This window comes from Ornithorhynchus anatinus, chromosome X5 (assembly GCF_004115215.2).
Source record: "Ornithorhynchus anatinus isolate Pmale09 chromosome X5, mOrnAna1.pri.v4, whole genome shotgun sequence".
In the NCBI taxonomy this organism is placed as follows: domain Eukaryota; kingdom Metazoa; phylum Chordata; class Mammalia; order Monotremata; family Ornithorhynchidae; genus Ornithorhynchus; species Ornithorhynchus anatinus.
This window is the reverse complement of record NC_041753.1, coordinates 54,435,360-54,453,697: the sequence shown is the minus strand read 5'-3', so window position 1 is coordinate 54,453,697 and position 18,338 is coordinate 54,435,360. Positions and strand designations below refer to the sequence as shown.

The following is an 18,338-nucleotide window of genomic DNA, read 5'->3' as shown; positions in this document are numbered from 1 at the left end:
GTCTCGGATACAGAAAAGGATCTGCAGTATTTCGTATTCCTCTCACATTAGGGGTTCTTTTAGCTTCCTATGGACTGTAAGCTCCTTGTGGGCAGCGAATGTGTCTACCACCTCTGTTATTTTGTATTCTCCCAAGCACTTAGTACAGAGCTCTGCACACAGTAGGTGCTTAATAAATATGATTGATGGTTTGATTTTTATTCTCCCAGTGCTGATTTTCTTGGCCATATCCTTTATTTACTAGGTGAAATGTTTTGATATAAAGTTTCTCTAGTGAGGAGCCAATTTTGAAATACTTCCTTTTGCATCCTTGTGTTCTTTGTGTGACTTGTAGTAACAGTAACAGCAGCAGCAGCAGTAATATTAGGATTTAGTGAATTCCCACTTGGGTCCGTGCACTGTACTAAGCACTTGGGTAGCACAGAATAAAAAAGTGACCCATTCCTTTTCCACTCTTAAATTGTGAGCCCTTAGAGGGTCAGGGACTGGGTCTGAGTCTCACCTGTGTATTTTTTTTCCCCCAGTGCTTAGCACAGTGCCCTGCACACAGTAGGTGCTTAATAAATATCGTTACTACTTACAAAGAGCTTATACAAATAAATATTGAAAAGTAGAGTGATCAAAATAGAGTTGCAGTATAAACTTGAGTTCTAAGTAGGGTGTAAATCAAATCGTAAATGCTAGAGTTGGCTGAAGGGATGATATGGCTCAGGGTTTGGGAATTTAATCAGAGAAAGCTTAATGGGGGAGGTGGGATGAATTCACTCAGTTCAAAGGGGTTTTGGCATGAAGCAGGAGGGAACACTGCTTACCTTTTGGTGCATAAATTCTTTTCATAAAACTCTCATTTCTTAACATTCAGGAATAGAGATAACTAAATATAAAAACCGATTACATGCCTTTCTCCCCAATACTCTGGTTAATCTCCAGCACTCTTTCTTACATATTCTTGAATTCACGTTGAAAATTACTGTCTTTCAGTTTGTGATCTTCCTTCTGAATTTTCTTTGTCTTCATTTAAGATGATGGCTTTAACTTTTTTTAAAGAAGTTCATTCATTTGAACAGGAACGAAGGCCCAGTTTCCTAGACGTTCTATTTAAGATCAGCAAAAGTAACAGTATTGCTACCAAAACCTTCAGAGCAAAATGATTTCAGGGATACAGCATATTTTAGAAACGACACTTAGAAGTTGTGTATAATTAAACATAAGCATATAATTCCAGGCAGCCATCCTTAGTTATAAACCACTGGGGCCCCACCAGTCTCTTAAAGACTTTAAAAGTCGGACCCTCAAGGGAATGAGGCTTCCATTGTGCGGTAGTCTCCCATAGTAGCAGGGTGCCTGGGTCCTTTGAGATCATAAGCTCACTGTGGGCAGGGAACGTGTCTGTTTGTTATGCCAAGTGCCTGGTACAGTGCTCTGCACACAGTAAGTGCTCAATAAAAACGATCGAATGAATGAATGAATAGTAGGGAGCAGCCTCATGGCCTGGAGCCTCCAGTTTTTTAGCGTCTCTACTATATTGTCGTGCTCGGCCGACCTACTACTTCTGCAGGGAATGAGGTTTCCATTGCTCAGTTTGTGACAGGTGTCTGATCTGGAGTAGAGCTTGTGTCATACCCCCCAGCTCTCCTATACCGTGGGGTTGGCGTTCTTGCAGAACTGCAAATTAAGACTAATGACAATAATAATTTTGGTTTTCTTAAGTGTTTACCATGTGTCGAGCACTGTTCTAAGCGCTGGGGTAGATACAAGTTACTCAGTGAAAACCGAACGGTGGAACAACAGATTCGAAATTATACTTTGTGGGCTATATGTTAAAATTATATTCTATAAAGTTATTTATTCCTAAATTAACTCAATATTCAACACCCCATTTTGTAAAATAAGTAAAGGACGCTGTGGGTAATCATTCTAAAGTTGCAAAGCAATGCAACTTGAGTTTAGAAGAGGAAGTTAAAAAAAAAATAATTCTATGTTCAGTGCAAGATTGTTGAGTACAATGAGCCTTGCTGCAGAATCTGGGCCAGGATAATTACGGAATTTGGAATTTGCCAAGGAAACAAGATTCACAACTACCACTACTTAGACCAATTCCCATGTGGTGCATAATGAGTACATGTGATCAACGCCATGGTGTTATATAACAAATCAGAGGCAGCATCACCCAATACCCACAGCTTCATGTCCTGTCAGGCGGAAACTTAGCTTCTTGCAGTGTCATCAACTCCATTTCCTTCTGCAACAAAATTTTTGGGAAAGTTTTCACGTCCATGATGATTGAGAGGGTGTAATCCTAACTTGCGCAATCTCCCAAATTCAGAATGATTCCTTCAGATGGTAAAGTGAAAAGACCTCTCTGATCTCTGTGGTCTGGTCCTTCCTTTTGGACCTGAGAAATGTCATACTCATGCATTTCAAAAACCGGCATAGATATTTTGAGATTTCTTTTTTCCAAGTGTCCAAAGACAGTTGCAGTATTGTGGTGACTTTTAAAAAGACAAGTGACCAAGGATTCATATTCCACATTTTTCAATTACATTATATCTTTTAAAAATTCCATATTCATCTCTAGCCATGAGGTAATCTGTCATGATTTTTTTTGAAAAGGTTAAAATCTGAAAAAAAGCCAACAGGTTCTGCATAGGGCCTCGGGTTATTTTGGGCCCAAATTCAGAATATTTCCTCTTTTTTCTCCATATTTCTTCCCTTTTCTGAAAAAGGGCCAGTTTCCCTGTAATCTGATTTGGTACAGTGGAACTGTTGACACAAGATGTAATGACGGTTCCATCTGGTCTGACAAGTTCTTTCTAAAGAAGCTATTAAATGAATATTCAATTTATCTTTGTCTGTGACCTCTTCCTCCTGGCCCTTGGAGCTGAAAATAACCTGATCACTTTTTAATCAGTTTATTAAACATTAGGCAGCTTGCTGATTTACTTTTAATCACATTATGCAAGATTTCTAGACATTAATTTGACCTTATTTGGAAAGTGACCCATTTTGATTATTTAACAAAGCAAAACAATGAGGTGATATCAGGCCAGACGGTATGCATTAGGCACTCTGTGGAGATCCGGCAGGTGTTTGATAAAGGGCAGGCGAGTTCTTTTTGTTATTAGTTGGTTCTATATTAGTGGTGATGGTGGTATTAGTAACATTTATTGAGCACCCATTTGGTGTGCTGCACCATACTAGGTACTCGGGAAGTAGAGAATAACGAAGTGACACATTCCCTGCCCACAAGGAACTTATACAAACAAAAATATTTCCAACCAAAGTGGACAAAATAAAATGAGTGGACAAGCACATATATAATGATAGAGTGGTATTTGTACTGAGTGCTGGGGCGGATACAAACAAATCGCGTTGGACACAGTCCCTGTCTCACGTGGGGCTGACAGTCATAATCCCCATTTTACAGATGAGGTAACCGAGACACAGAGAAATTAAGTGACTTACCCAAAGTCACACAGCAGATAAGTGTCAGAGGCTGGATTAGAACCCACGTCCTGACTCCGAGGCCTGTGCTCTCTCCACTAGGTCACTCTGCTTCTCCATGGGCATGCACATGTATATGGTGCGTGCCTGTTTTACTGGAAGCACATGTAGCTTCCCCCTCATCATCATGAAGTAGTATTTCCTTGCAGGACAATTCCATAGACAATCATGGTATGCAAATAATCTCTCTCTCCATCCATTCTTTGCCTTGGGAGGGAGTGGACTATACCTAAGTGCTTAGGACAGTGTTCTTCACACAGTAAGCATTCAATTAATATCATTAAATGATTGATCCTTCATAAAAACAGTGACAGCATACATAAGCTTGTTAGTTTATTTCATTTGAGTTTTATCATTGGATACAGCCATTTTTGACCCTTTGAAATACGCTTTACAAATGTAACAAGGAATATAACAACCTATTAGCCATTATTTGACTTTTTAAAAACCCTTTCAGTTCAGGTAGTGTAGGAAGAAGAGACTATTAAAAATCCATCGTTGGTTATTTTGTCAGAAAACATATAATTGCAAATCACCCTCCCTCAGATGTGTGCAGAACAAGAAATTACTGTAGTCATGTGCCCCAACGATAACTTTTCGAGGTAACCATTGTGAAAAATGATTAGTGTAGTTTGAGTACAATAATAAGATGTTCACAGATGGTCTCTTCCCTTTTTCCTCCTTACCCCCAGGGGATACCTTCTTGACACTAGCAAGGGCACTGGTGTTTAAAAGAAGAACCATTCTCCATCGATCAGTGGTATTGAGTGTTTACAGTGTGCAGAACTCTGTACTGAGTGCTTGGAAGAATCCAGCAGAGTCGGTAGTCACGTTCCATGCCCACAGTGAGCTTACAGTCTAGAGAGGGAGGCAGCAATTAAGATGAATAAATAAATCATTGATATGTACATAAATGCCGCGGGGTGAACATCGAGTGCTTAGAGGGTACGGATGCAAGTGCATAGGCCACCCAACAAGGAGAAAGAGCCGGGTAAAGAAGGCTTAATCGGGTAAATTGTGTTTACTCTGTCCTGGGCAATTGCATTACTCTATTTAATCTCCTTTCCTGTTACCTTTTTCACAGGTGGAATACGTGATCAAATGTGACATGTCCGCTCTGCAGAAGATTCTGTATCGCCATATGCAAGCCAAGGGAATTCTTCTCACAGATGGTTCGGAGAAAGACAAGAAGGTACCAAAGGAAGAAGCTCACATTTAAGCCACCGTAACGGTTATTCATATCTAACAGCCTATTGCATATGCCCTGCGAGGGCGGCTGCTTAACACTAGAGTCTTTACAGTGAACTTATTTTGAGCCTTTTTGCTGCTCTTTTAGTTAACAAAGGAAATCTGATAAGCGCAAAAAACCCAACACTTTAAACCATCATTGTAGTTATCTCATTGTTTTACTGTTTTTTCAGCTTTTCCTAAATGTGCAACACTGCAAAATTTGTGTTTTGTTAGGTGGCAGGATAGTATATGGGAACTCTTAAACCCACTTGGAGAAACTGAAGTAAAGGTTTTGTGCCTAGGCCAGCTCAGACCGCTTTTGAAGAATCATTCGTCTTGCAGGGCTACTAATTCGGTATGGTTGTTCCCTCTCGTTAAAATTTGGAAGTTTGGGCTGAACTAATACCAACTAGTATAGTGTATTGCTCCTATCCAGAACTTGAGGCTGCAGGCTGTGAGGGATATTTGTGAGCCCACTTGTGAATCCTTATTACCTCTGGTATCGGTTTCTAAGTGTAGTAACATAGTTGCAAGCAGGTGAGTAAGGCATTTTTCTCTTTAATTGTTCTTTTTCTTCATTACTAGGGGAAAGGAGGGGCTAAGACTCTTATGAACACAATCATGCAATTAAGAAAGATATGCAATCACCCATATATGTTTCAGCACATTGAGGTAAGTTTGTTTATGCAGTTGATCTGATGGATTATCCGTGGATAATATGACTGTATATTGTTGGCTAAAAATCCCAGTTCATTGTGTTCTCTCATCTGGTTTAGGATGGCGGAAGTGACATTTTCTGTCAGTGGGCACTTGAGTCCTTGAGGCAAGATGCCCATTAACACATTGACATAGTATCCCCCTCCTCTCCTTTCTACTCTCCTTCTTCCTTTTCCTCATCTGCTCCGCGAGAGGCTCACTGCCTGAGAGGAAGGGGGAGCAGCTATTTCATTCCCATTATACAGATGAGGGTATTGAGACTCAGAGAAGTAAGTGACTTGCCCAAGGTCACACAGTAGGCAAATGGTGGAGGCGGGACTAGAACTCAGGTCTCCTAATTCCCAGTCTTGTGCTCTTTCCATCAGCCCATGTTCTACACTCTCTCCTCAAATACATTGGCTCTATTCATTTATTTTTTTACCGGTCAAGATAATGCTGATTAATTGATTTTGTCAAGCGCTTTTGTTTTTCCAAAGCACTTTTCACATCAATTATTTCATTTTGTCTTCACAATATTCCTGTTAAATAGGGAGAGGTGAGCGATACCACCACCATTCTACATCTGTTCACTTCACTAATTTTGCTCTTTGTTGGTGTTTAATCACAGTCTTCCAAGTATTGTTAAGTTAATTACACCTCCATTTTGTCATTGACACATTAATAAATTATAGAATGCAGTAGTAACATCACAGAGACCGTGTCTGCTTTGGACAGATTTATTGATGGAGTATTAACATTTTGGCAGAATCCATCTCAGAAGTGCTAACTTCTGAAGAAGTGCTAGAGAAGCAGCGTGGCTCAGTGGAAAGAGCCCGGGCTTGGGAGTCAGAGGTCATGGGTTCTAATCCAGGCTCCACCACTTGTCAGCTGTGTGACTTCGGGCAAGTCACTTAACTTCTCTGGGCCACAGTTACCTCATCTGTCAAATGGGGATGAAGACTGTGAGCCCCGTGAGGGACAACCTGATAATCTTGTATCCCCCCAGTGCTTAGAACAGTGCTTTGCACATAGTAAGCGCTTAACAAATACCAGCGTTATTATTAACTATAGGTTATTTGTTAGGCAGCATCATATTAGGGTGATTTGCTATGTGCACTTTTCGCCATCATATTGCATGAAAGGGCTGAAACACATTAGGTTGAGGTCATGGTCAAGAGATGCTTGTCTCTTGATTAGCCCAGCAGTTTGGCCTTGTTTACAGCTGTTGGGTAGGGATGATGGTGAGTCCTCGCTGTCCTATCTCGCCATGCTAGCATATGCCCTGAGGTCACCCCGGGTAGCAGCAGCGAAGTGTTGTCTGTCAGTCAAGGGGCCCTAATATGAGTCAGGATCCTGGCTGGATTCAGAGGGGGTATGTGGTGCCCCAAAATGCAACTTCTCCTTGCCTGACTTCATCTCCACCTCCACTAACATTAGGTTTGGGCTCCTTATGTTCATCCCATACTGGTTAGGCCCAAATGTCAAGCTCTTTACAGAAAGGTGATTTTCAAAAAATATGCCTGGCCTTTGCAGATGTGGACATCGAGTGCCACGAGGTTTGTTTTCCATTTGAGTTTTGTAGTTGTTACTCATTTGGAGAGTGTGAGGGGGAGGGTAGGTGGATGTAAGAAATATAAATAATTCATCACTCGTTTCTCTTTTGTAGGAGTCCTTTGCTGAACATCTGGGCTACTCAAGTGGTGTCATCAATGGGTAATTTATTCTTCTTTATTTTGTGGCAAAAATTGTTTCTTTTGCCACAGAATCCTAACAGGTCTTATGCACACTGGCAATACATACAATTCCTAGCCATGCAAATAATAAAAAAAACCCCTCAATTGCCTGCCCATAATTTTCTGTATTGGTCTGCCTTCCCTCTCAGAGCTCTACTGCATCTATTTTTTAAACTCTTTCGGTATAATTGTCCTAGGTAAATGACTCTTTAAAAGCGTATATCAGCCCTTATGTTTATTACTAAATGTTACCCTTGTGGTCTGAAAGACTTCTTGCAGCTTCATAAATTACTAAACTTAATCATATTTATTGAGCACTACTATATGCAGAGCGCTCTACTAAGCGCTTGGGAGAGTAAAATATAACAGAGCTTGTCAACAGGTTCCCTGCCTACAAGGCGTTTACAATCTATAGGGTTAGGCAAGCATTAAAATAAATTACGGTTATGTGCATAAGTGCTGTGGGCTGAGGGTGGGGGTGAATGAAGGGTATAAATCCAAGTTCAAGAGGTGTCTTAGGCAATAAGAGAATATGGTTAATTAGGTTTCAATTAGATAATCAAATGACAGAAATAAATATTTCTTTTGCAGAATTTGTTACAGTTGAGAGTTCCTTACCTCACAGGTAGTTCACTGGAGGATGTCAGATAGTCTACAGTGAAATTTAATGTTACGGGCTACAACTGCCTAAGTAATGATTGAAAGTGGAGGCAGTCGGGGGAAATCTTTTTTCAGAAAAAAAAAAGAGGGATCCACAATTACTCTTAACTCTTTCCCCCTTCACTTCCCACCTCTTGCCCCTCATGGCTCTGCCATCTATTTTGTTGACAAAACCCAAACAATAAGGCACAGATTCCCCACAAATTGTTCCCTCCGACCACCCTGTCTTCCATCTCAACCATCTCTCTAGAGGGGATCTCTCACCTGCTTTTGAAATTTTCCCCTCCTAATGCACTCCCAACCTCACCCTGTCATGTCTTACAAAAATACTGCTCCCTTTCTTCTTTCCTCCCTGACCTCCATCGTCAAGTGCTCCTTCCATTCTGCCTTCAGAGGCACCCATGACTCCCCAGCCTGAAAAAATCCTTCCTCTGACCCCACTGCCCCATGCAGCCATCGCACCACCTCTCTCCTAGTAGTTCTAACAAACCCCTCTAATGGATTTGCCTCCACTTCCTCTTCTCCTCAAACTCCCTTCTTGACTCTCTACATTTGGGTCTTCACCCCCTTCACTCCCCTGAGACCACTCTTTCCAAGGTCACCGATGACCTGCTTCTCTAATAACCTCAACTCCCTTGCTCTCCTATCGACTCTCACACCCCCAACATCATAATCCTCCCCATCGCTCATGCCGGGAACCTGGGCATTTCCCTTGATTCCTCTCTCTCTCTCTTACAGCCCCCATGTTCAGTGCGTCACTACATTGTGTCAGCTCTTCCTCCACGATATCTCCTGAATCCGCCGATTCCTGTCCATCCCAACTGCTGCCACACTGGTCCAAGCACTTATATTCCAACCTTGACTTCACTGACACTGTCTTTCCTGGCTCTCCTTCTATCTCTCTGGCTGCTTATTCTGAGTGTCTTTTGCGGGCTCCAGCTCTCCCTCCCACTCCCTAACTGTGGGAGTCCCTCAAAGCTCAGTTCTGAGTCTCTTTCGGTTTTTCATCTACACCCACTCCATTGGAGAACTCATTCGCTCCCATGGCTTCAGCTACCATCTCAATGCAAATGAGTCCCAGATCTACATCTCCAGCTCTGATTTTTTCTCCTTCTCTGCAATCTCGTATTTCCTCCTGCCGTCACGACATCTCAAACTAAACAAGTCCAAAACAGAACTCCTCATCTTCCCACCCAAACCCTGTCCTCCCACTGACTTTCCTATCACTGTAGACAGCACCACCATCCTCTGTGTCTCACAAGCCTGTAACCGTGGCATTATCCTCCACTCATCCCTGTCATTCAGCTTGCCTATTCCATCTGTCCGCAAATCCCGTTAGTTCTACCTTCACAACATTGCTAAAATCTGCCTTTTCCTCGCCATCCAAACTGCTACGAAGTTAATCCAACCATGCATCCTATCCCATCTTAATTACTGCATCAGCCTCATCGCTGACCTCTCTGCCTCCTGTCACTTACCTACTTCAGTCGGCTGCCCAGATCATTTTTCTACAGAACCTTTCAGTCTATGTGTCCCCACTCCTCAAGAACTTCCAGTGGTTGCCCATCCACTTCCTCAACAAACAGAAACTTCATACTATAGGCTTTAAAACACGCAATCACCTTTTCCCCTGTTACTTTACCCCTCTGATTTCCTACTAGAACCAAGCCCCCTCATTCGATTCCTCTAATGCCACTCTGGTCGCTGTACCTTGTTCTCGTCTGTCTCACTGCCGACCCCTCATCCACGTCCTACCTCTGGCCTGGAACTCCCTCCCCCTTAATATGCAACAGACAGTTACTCTCCCCACATTCAAAGGCTTATTTAAAGCATAACAACTCTAACAGCCTTCCCCAACTAAGCCCTCATTTCCTCTTCTCTCATTCTCTCCTGCCATTGCCCTTGTACTTGAATTTGTAACTTTTAATTCACCGTACCCATAGCCCCTCAGCATTTACGTACATATCTGTAATCTGTTTATTTATATCAGTGTTTTTCTCCCTTGTAGACTTTAAGCTCTTTGTGGGCAGGTAACTTATCTACCAACTCTGTTATATTGTAATCTCCCCAGGATTTAGTACAGTGCTCTGCACACAGTAAGCCCTTAATAAATATGATTGATTGATCGACTGATTTGCTTTAAGAAACTCCATAAGGCTGTCCTTTCATTTTTTTCACCTTTCATGGTACTCGTTAAGCGCTTACTATGTGCCAGAGGCAGTACTAAGCGCTGGGAAAGATACGAAGTAATCAGGTTGGACGCCGTCCATATCCCACATGGGGCTCACAGTCTTAATCCCCATTTTACAGATGAGGGTTCTGAGGCATAAAGAAGTGAAATGAAAGTCAGTTACCTTCATCTCTGAGGCACAGAGAAATTAAGTGACTTGCCCAAGGTCACACACCAGACAAGTGGCAGAGCTGGGATTAGAGCCCAGAGCCCCTGACTTCCAGGCCCATGCTCTTTCCACATGGCCTCACTGTGCTTCCTCTTAGATGTAATTTATTTTAGTGTCTGTCTCCCCTGTTGGGTTGCAAGCTTTTTGAAGGCAGGGATCATGTCTGCTAAATCTGTTGTATTCTTCCAAGTCCTTAAGTACAGAGCTCTGCATGGAGTAAGCACTCAATAAATGCTATTGATTGATTGATCTTTGTAACCCCTAACCAGTGTTGATGTATAAAGCAAGGGTTGATTATTTGGAAGAGATGTGTGCTAAATGTAAATAAAAATATCCTTGTACATAATTCATAAATAGAATATTTTCAAAAAATATTTCCAAAGAGCTATTGTCATGCCTTTATTTTTCCCTCCCATCTTATGTACACAATATAGTCTCTACCACTAATGCATCAGATAAGAAAAATGAAAGAATATCTCTACCACGTGTCACTCTTACTTCATCTATCCTGTGATTTTCAGTATAGTAACAAATTAACATTGTTTTTGGTTTTTTTCTGGAACAGAGCCGAGTTATATCGGGCCTCAGGGAAGTTTGAACTACTCGATCGGATTCTACCAAAGTTAAGAGCCACTAACCACCGTGTATTACTCTTCTGCCAAATGACTTCACTCATGACCATTATGGAGGACTACTTTGCTTTTCGGAACTTCCTTTACCTACGCCTTGATGGTAAGTTCAGTAGAAAGTGAGGCACGTAAAAGATGTGCAGTGAAAAATTTGAAGGGATAATAGGCCCTTAAGTTTCAGCCACAACAACAACAAAACAAGCAAAAGAGAAGAAATAACAACCAGGGTGCAGGTGATCTAGCTTGTAATTTTCAACTCCCAGAGTTTAGCAGGAGCAAAACTCAAATGAATCACACAGCTGTTTTCCCCACTCAGGGATTGTAACAGAAATGAATCTTCACATAATTGTCAAATATTAAAACTAATTGTTCTTAAGGGTGCTTAGGTCTGCATACGGCAAAAGGCTAATGGGATTTGCTTGTTAACAGTACTGATGTGGCCCCACTCAATAGACAACTAATGAAAGAGGTAGTTCAGCATGGCAGAGCTGGAATGTTTTATGTTGTGCCTTTGGAGAAAGGGTGGAATTTCTAAGGAGTTGCTTCCTGACAGACTCCTGGCCACACATGCCTGCAGCTGTGGAATTGAGGTGCTTGTAGTCCCGTTCTCCCCTCCCCCCGTGTGAATTCTGGAAACTCTCCTCAGGCCACCCACCTGTTAGAAGGATAAGGACACCGAATAGAGGTTTAGGGCAATGCAGCTAATGTCTACATTATATTTGGTGTAGGTAGGCCCCTGCAGGGTGGATTATCTCACAGCCCTGAATTTGGAACAGAGAAGACCCACACCTGCATCCCCCACTCCCAAATCCAATTTTCTTCATCTGGCATGTGTGTTAAACCTTCTGAACATGAGCAGTCCTACATCAACCATTATTTGAGCATGGCCATGAGGCCTTTATGGAAACTATGTCTGCAGATAGTTCCTTATTTTTACATTTGACCTATTTATGTGGTCCTCTCATTGTGGACACGGAATGTGTCTGCTTATTGTTATATTGTACTCTCCCAAGCGCTTAGCACAGTGCTCTGCACACACTGAGTGCTCAATAAATATTATTGAATGAGTTGTACTCATTTTTTATGAAAAATACCAGAGAGTAAAAATATCTCATCTTAGAACTTCATGATTTATCCATCTAAAAATGACCAGGCATTGCAGGCAAAGAAGATTCACCTAACTTCAGAATTCTGCCTTTTTGAGATCAAGTATAAAGTGTAAATTGGCATTTCCTAAATGGTCGCTACGGAAATATGCACATGTAAACACGTGGGAGAGTATAGGAAAAATAAAAGATTTAGTCCCTGCTCAACTGAGAAATAAGTGCTTTTCAAAATGATACAAGCAGTGAAAAAATCACATAAGCATTCAAGGACTAATGAATAATCAGAGTCTCTAATTCTGTGTTGGTGGTTCAGAGGTTGTGCCCTAACACCGGAGAAGGGATGAGAATATGGGCAGCTAATTTCAGATTTATATCCACTGAAGGATAGAAAGCTGATTGTCAAATAGAGAAATTTAGCTTTTTAATTTTAAAGTACTTTTGTGTCCCCCCTCACCAAATTTCAATACTTTTTCCTTTTATGTGTGCTTTATACTTGTTGCAGATCTTTTTTAAAGTACTTTTGTGGCCCCCTAAATTTCACTACTTTTACCTTTTATTTGTGCTTCATACTTGTTGTTGATCTTTTTTTAGTTAAAATGTTTTTGAGTTAGAGTACAACACTGTCAAGCAGTTTCCACTTGTGAAGTCATCTATGTGATGTTCCTATTTTTAAGAGTTTGTTTGAATTTCTAATTTGGATTTTCCATATGCAAAGCTTTCCATACTAAGTAATTAGTACCTGGCTTTTTTCAAAAGGCCTTGTATAGAAAAAGGGTTTAGAGTAAGTCAAAGTTTATGCCAGGCCAAAACTTGACAATTTTTTTTTCTTTCTTTAGCCTTCAAGCCAATTTCCTTTCAGTTCCTCCTATTATTCCGGTGACAGGACCTTTGTTTTTTTTCTTTTTTTTTTAACTACATTATGAAAACAACTTCGAGGATTTCAGATTGTTTTCCCTCTTCTACCTTAAATGGGGGTAGTTGCTTTCTTTTTTTTTTTCCCCAGGCATATTTTAAATGATGAACTAAGTTGTATTCCAGACACTATGTTAATGAGGTATTATGTTTGAGGTGGAATAATCAAAAAGTTCCAAAATGAGATCATTGTACTGTTTGGCATTTATCTAATTTCCCAACTTGCTCCATGTATTTTGTTTGTTCTTCCTTTGACTTATATCCTCTGTTCCTCAGAGGCCAAAAATGTTGTTTTTGGCATGGTAACTGAAATTGTCACCCCCTCCCCCCCTTAAAAATCTCCAGTAGTTGCCTATAACCTCAGCTCCCCCTCCCCATCACCCCAACTCACTCCCTTTGCTCTACCCCCCCTCCCCGCCCCACAGCACTTGTGAATATATGTACATATCTATAATTCTATTTATTTATACTATTGCCTGTTTACTTGTTTTGATGTTTATATATATATATATATATCAATAATTCTATTTATATTGATGCTATTGATGCCTGTTTACTTGTTTTGATGTCTGTCTCCCCCCTTCTAGACTGTGAGCCCACTGTGGGCAGGGATTGTCTCTCTTTGTTGCTGAATTGTACTTTCCAAGCGCTTAGTACAGCGCTCTGCACACAGTAAGCGCTCAATAAATATGATTGAATGAATGAATGGAGACCCTCATATTCCATAGAAATCCAAGCAACAGTCCACATGTTCTGTGCAGTGTATTGATTTCTTGCCATTCACTCTATACTTTACTCATTTAATGTCCTGGAATTCCTTTTCAAAAAGTGCCACTCATTAAAAATGCGAGAGAATCATAAATTTGGATCTTCTTCGAACTACTTCTGAGATGCAGAACCTTTGCTTTTACTTGTTTACATGTTTAAGCCTTTAGTCATTCTTTGAATAAAACACACATTTTCAAAGGCACTCTTGCTTAGTGGACAGAGCACGGGCCTGGGAGTCAGAAGAACTGAATTCTAATTCTGGCTCCTCCACTTGTCTGCTATGTGTGACCTGGGGCAAGTCGCTTAACTTCACTGTGCCTCAGTTACCTCATCTGTAAAATGGGGATTAAGACCGTGAGCCCCATGTGAGGCATGGACTGTGTCCAACCTGATTACCTCGTATCTACCCCAGTGCTTAGTACAGTGTCTTCAGGGCTTAACAAATACCATAAAAAAGCAACTATAAGTATTTTCTCAAACAACCATAATGAAATTCTTTCTCTTTATTACCCAAATAAAAGTTTTATTACTTTCCAGTCATATAAGGAACATTGTGGTTCCTCTTAAAAATGAGGAGGGAGACCATGTTTTTAAAGTATTATAAACTCTCTGGCTCAATTTCATTAGTTAAATTGAACACTTATTGTACATTTTCAAAGAAAAATTGACTGGGGTATAAGTAAAATAGAAATGTTTAGTGGATATATTTGGTATATTCAGTACACAAATTTCAAATGAAAATCTAGATCAAACTTTTTTCAGATATAGTAGTTTTTCCACGTGACGTTATATCAATATGTGAGCTTTCAAATGCATAGATCTGGGCACTTTTAAATTTTGTTGGTTAAAGGAAAATGAACTTTTGATAAGATTGTTTAAAAGTGTGCTTTGAGATTATCATACTGCAAAAGATGTGTTAACTGAAACTTCCTATTCAAAATGTTACTTCAGTGGATGACTTTTGAGCAAGTAGAAGTGGGGAAATTTTTTAGAAAGCAATTAAAACGTGGATTAAAGTTAGCCAGTATGAACATTTAACTACATCATTCTCTTGGAAATTATCTCAATCACATATGAAATCATTATTCATTATCTCTTTGAAATATCTAGTTTCAAATAGGTAATGCTATGAATCTATTCCTACTGCTATCAAATACGTTAAATCCTATGCCATCTGCAGTAAGCAGTAGGCTTGGATCATTTCCATTCATTATCATTCGCATCTTCCTGCAAAGTAGAGAAGAACTGATTATCAGCAAAGATCTTGGCCCACACCTCTCTAATGAAGACCCTCTAGATGGTTTTTGGAGCTCAAAATTGGCTTTAATGATGATGATGAGGTCTTTATCAGTGAGTGAGAGCAAGTGTGATAAGGCTGGTGCATTTCTGATTATGTTTTTGCACCTCTGGTTAAAATCCAAACATTCCCTGTTGAGCATAGTTTTGGGGAAGTGGGCAATTTTTAAGGTAGCCTTAAAAATTTTCTTATTTGGGGTGAGTAGGGCGTTCTAAAATCAGTCTTTTTGCCTTCCAGACTACAAACTCAGTGTTTTCAGAACCTTATAAATAATATGCCAGAACTTTTTCATTCAAGTACTTCTAGACTTCAGACTTCTAGATTTTAAGACTAAAATGTTTCAGTTGTTCAGATTTGAATGAGGGACACCACAAATACAGATCTTCTGTTGACAATATGTTAGAGTTCTTCTGAACTTTTGGTCCCTATTTTACAGCTAATACATCAGTGTGTATTATTCTTAGCCCTACACTAATTGGTTTAGTCATTCAGTCATATTTATTGAGTGCTTACTGTGTGCCGAGCACTGTACTAAGCACTTGGAAAGTACAATTCAGCAACAAATATCGACAATCCCTGCCCACAACGGGCTCATGGTCTAGAAGGGGGGAGAATCTTCTTATTACACATATTATCCTCAGAAATGTGACTTTTGTCAGATGTTTAGATTTGATTCCAGTATATTCTCGAGTTGAACTTTTGCCCTTAAATTTGCCACTGTTTGTTGTATTTACTCCAAGATTGCAGAACACAGATAACAGTGACTGCAGAGATTCATAGGCAGACAGCCCATATTTGAAAAGCCTGGCTTTTAGGTCTCTTTCCCTAACAGTTTTTCATTTGGGTCAGTGTGATACTTTTTCATATGTATAACTGGAAGAAAGAGGTGAAACAAGGATAATACTGTTGTAAAAAACAAAACCCTGTATGAATGTTTCCCCCCTTCAGCAGTCTCTCTGAAGTACCTAAGTGTTGTTAACACAACATTTAAAAAGAATATGCGAAGCTACAGGGATTTTATAGTAACCTTGAGAAAACTGGAAAAGGAAAGAAAACAATAAAGTTCAGATTCTTTCCAGAGATATATACCTTTCCCTGGGAATGTCTTGATTATTAGGGTCCTTGCCATTTAGAAGTGTTATTCTTGGAGAGCAATTTTTGTTTTTTAAAACCATAAGAGCATCACTGTACAGGAATCAGTGGATTGTCATATTCACACGGATACATTTCAAGAACCTTAAACTATTGTTAAAACCCATTTTTTTGGTGCAAACCGTGGAAATGTGGTTTAGGCCTTTCCTATGTCCATTTGTTATTTTGCCTTAAAGATTACCTACAGTTGCTTTAGTACTTTTAAAATAGTCTTCAGACTCAATGGGTTGACCCATCGTCAAGATATTTAAAGTACAACTTCCTGTCATTCAGTCATTCAGTAGTATTTATCGAGTGCTTATTGAGAACATTGTACTAAGTGCTGAGAAACACTTGGAAACAGAAGGAGCTGACAGTCTACAGGGGGAGACAGACAATAAAATTGGTTAAGGATAGGGAAAATGATTTCAGTGTATGAGCTACTTAAAAAAAGCAAAACAGGACATTGACCATAGATGCAAAATGGAATGTCCTTATGTTTCTTAGACTGATGTCTCAAGACAATTTCGCGAACAAGCGAAAATGATGTACGTCCACGAAATTTCATACTGGCCCACCTCAACTCAAGAGGCTCATAGGCAGTCAAAGAAAATGAGCTTTTTTTTTTCCTACTCTCCCATCATTCAGGGTTATTCACCTTGAGAGAGTGGCTAGTCACAAGCCTGCTTTAAGGTGATTATGACAATAGCCACATAAATCTTTTTTAGGTTTTTGTTTTGTGTTTTTGTTTTGTGTTCTTGTTTCTTTCTCCGAAGGTGAGTAAGGGACACGCCAGATGATCACTCTGGTATCCGCTCCCGGATACCCTCCGGACTCGCCTTGTAAAGCTTGAGGGGCTGCCTCCCTTGATAGCATGCAGTCTGGCCAGAAAGAGGTCAGGCTCTGTCCCTCCCATGTACCTAGGGAGGCTGGCCCCTTCTCCCCTCCTGTTTCCTTCCTGACGCCTTGCCGAGAAGACTGCAGAGACTCTCCTCAGGTAAGCTTACTTAGTCTGGGCTTGTGGAGGGTGTCACATGCCCCTCCTCCGCCCCCCCCCCCCCCCCCAACTAACCCATTGACAGGCCATTCCTGAAAAGCCTGCAGGACTCCAGCCCTCCCATGTTAATGCTGGCCCCTTCAATTCACCCTAGGGTCAAAATGAGGGAAGTTGTACCCACCCCCTAACTCACTGGTTTAGGGGAGTTCCCTCATTGGGGTCTGCCTGGGCCCCAGCCAGTCCCATACTCCTTCCACCTTATAGTGGCCTTGGGGAATTTATCCCAGTGTTATTAAGTCCTCTGTTAGCCCTGGGAATTTTTGGCTCCTAGACAGATTCCGGAGACTATTCTAGTCGACTGTGAAACTGTAGATACAGTCTCAGACTCCCAGGTCCTGCTGGCTGGAACCTCCGTTCCTGCTTCTCCCTGCCACTCATTACTGTGGGGTAGGGGAGGGTTCCCAGTCCTTGAGTTCAGGACTCCCTCCCTAGCCCCAGCCCCTCTGCCCCTTCTTTCCTCTCGAGGAAACAGTTTGGCTAGTATAGTCTCACCCAGCCAGCCCACTAGCTGTCTTTGCACTGGGAGCTCCTGGCTCTCTCTTCTTAGCCTGCTATCTGGGGAGACAGCCCCGATCACATATAGAAAGGGACCTAGACTAGGGGAGAGTTCAAAGTCTTATTGTAAGCCCTTAATTTCTGCTCCTCTCTCAGTTGGGCTGGAGGTTCCCTCCTGCCGGCTGCCATATAGGATCACAGTTCTTGGTGTGTATGCACGCATTGGGCAGGCATCCCCACAAATACTATTTTCAGTTGCTTGTGTCTTCCTTCTTTCTTTAAAAAGGAGTAGGATGAAAAAGGCCAATTTGTTCAATAACTAGATCTTGTTTTTTGTTGGGTTTTTTCCCCCCTCTTAACACCGTGACACTATTCCCTAAAACAAATCGACCATACTTATGTGAGTATGCTCCTTTCCCACCTTATCAATGTGATGAGGTTACCTGGGTCTTTCCACTAGGCCACACTGCTTCTCCTTGAAGGGTCTGTTCAAGTTTAACTGCCAGTCAAAACCCCTCCTACACCTGGAGATATTAATGCTGTGCCCACCTTGCTGACCAAATCTCCGTTTGAGTCCCTACATTGTTGTGGTCTTAAATTCCTCATCTGGAGGGTTGTACTTTTGGTGGTCATCACCTGTATCTCCCTCCCACCCCCCGAACTACCCCCTCGCCCCCTGCCACCGACACACAGACACACACATTTAGGAACTCAAATGCTG

At 41.1% G+C, this 18,338-nt stretch overlaps 1 protein-coding gene across 5 annotated transcripts in view; it reads left to right on the top strand.

Annotated features, from left to right (window-relative positions):
* The window catches only part of SMARCA2 (SWI/SNF related, matrix associated, actin dependent regulator of chromatin, subfamily a, member 2), a 168,939-nt gene that overhangs the window by 76,517 nt on the left and 74,084 nt on the right, over nucleotides 1–18,338 (top strand). For all 5 annotated transcript variants that reach the window (XM_029056236.2, XM_029056238.1, XM_029056239.2 and 2 more), the window contains exons 21-24: nucleotides 4,589–4,696; nucleotides 5,320–5,406; nucleotides 7,097–7,143; nucleotides 10,788–10,954. In XM_029056236.2, coding sequence (XP_028912069.1) covers nucleotides 4,589–4,696; nucleotides 5,320–5,406; nucleotides 7,097–7,143; nucleotides 10,788–10,954 — 409 coding nt within the window. The remainder of the gene's footprint in view (nucleotides 1–4,588; nucleotides 4,697–5,319; nucleotides 5,407–7,096; nucleotides 7,144–10,787; nucleotides 10,955–18,338) is intronic.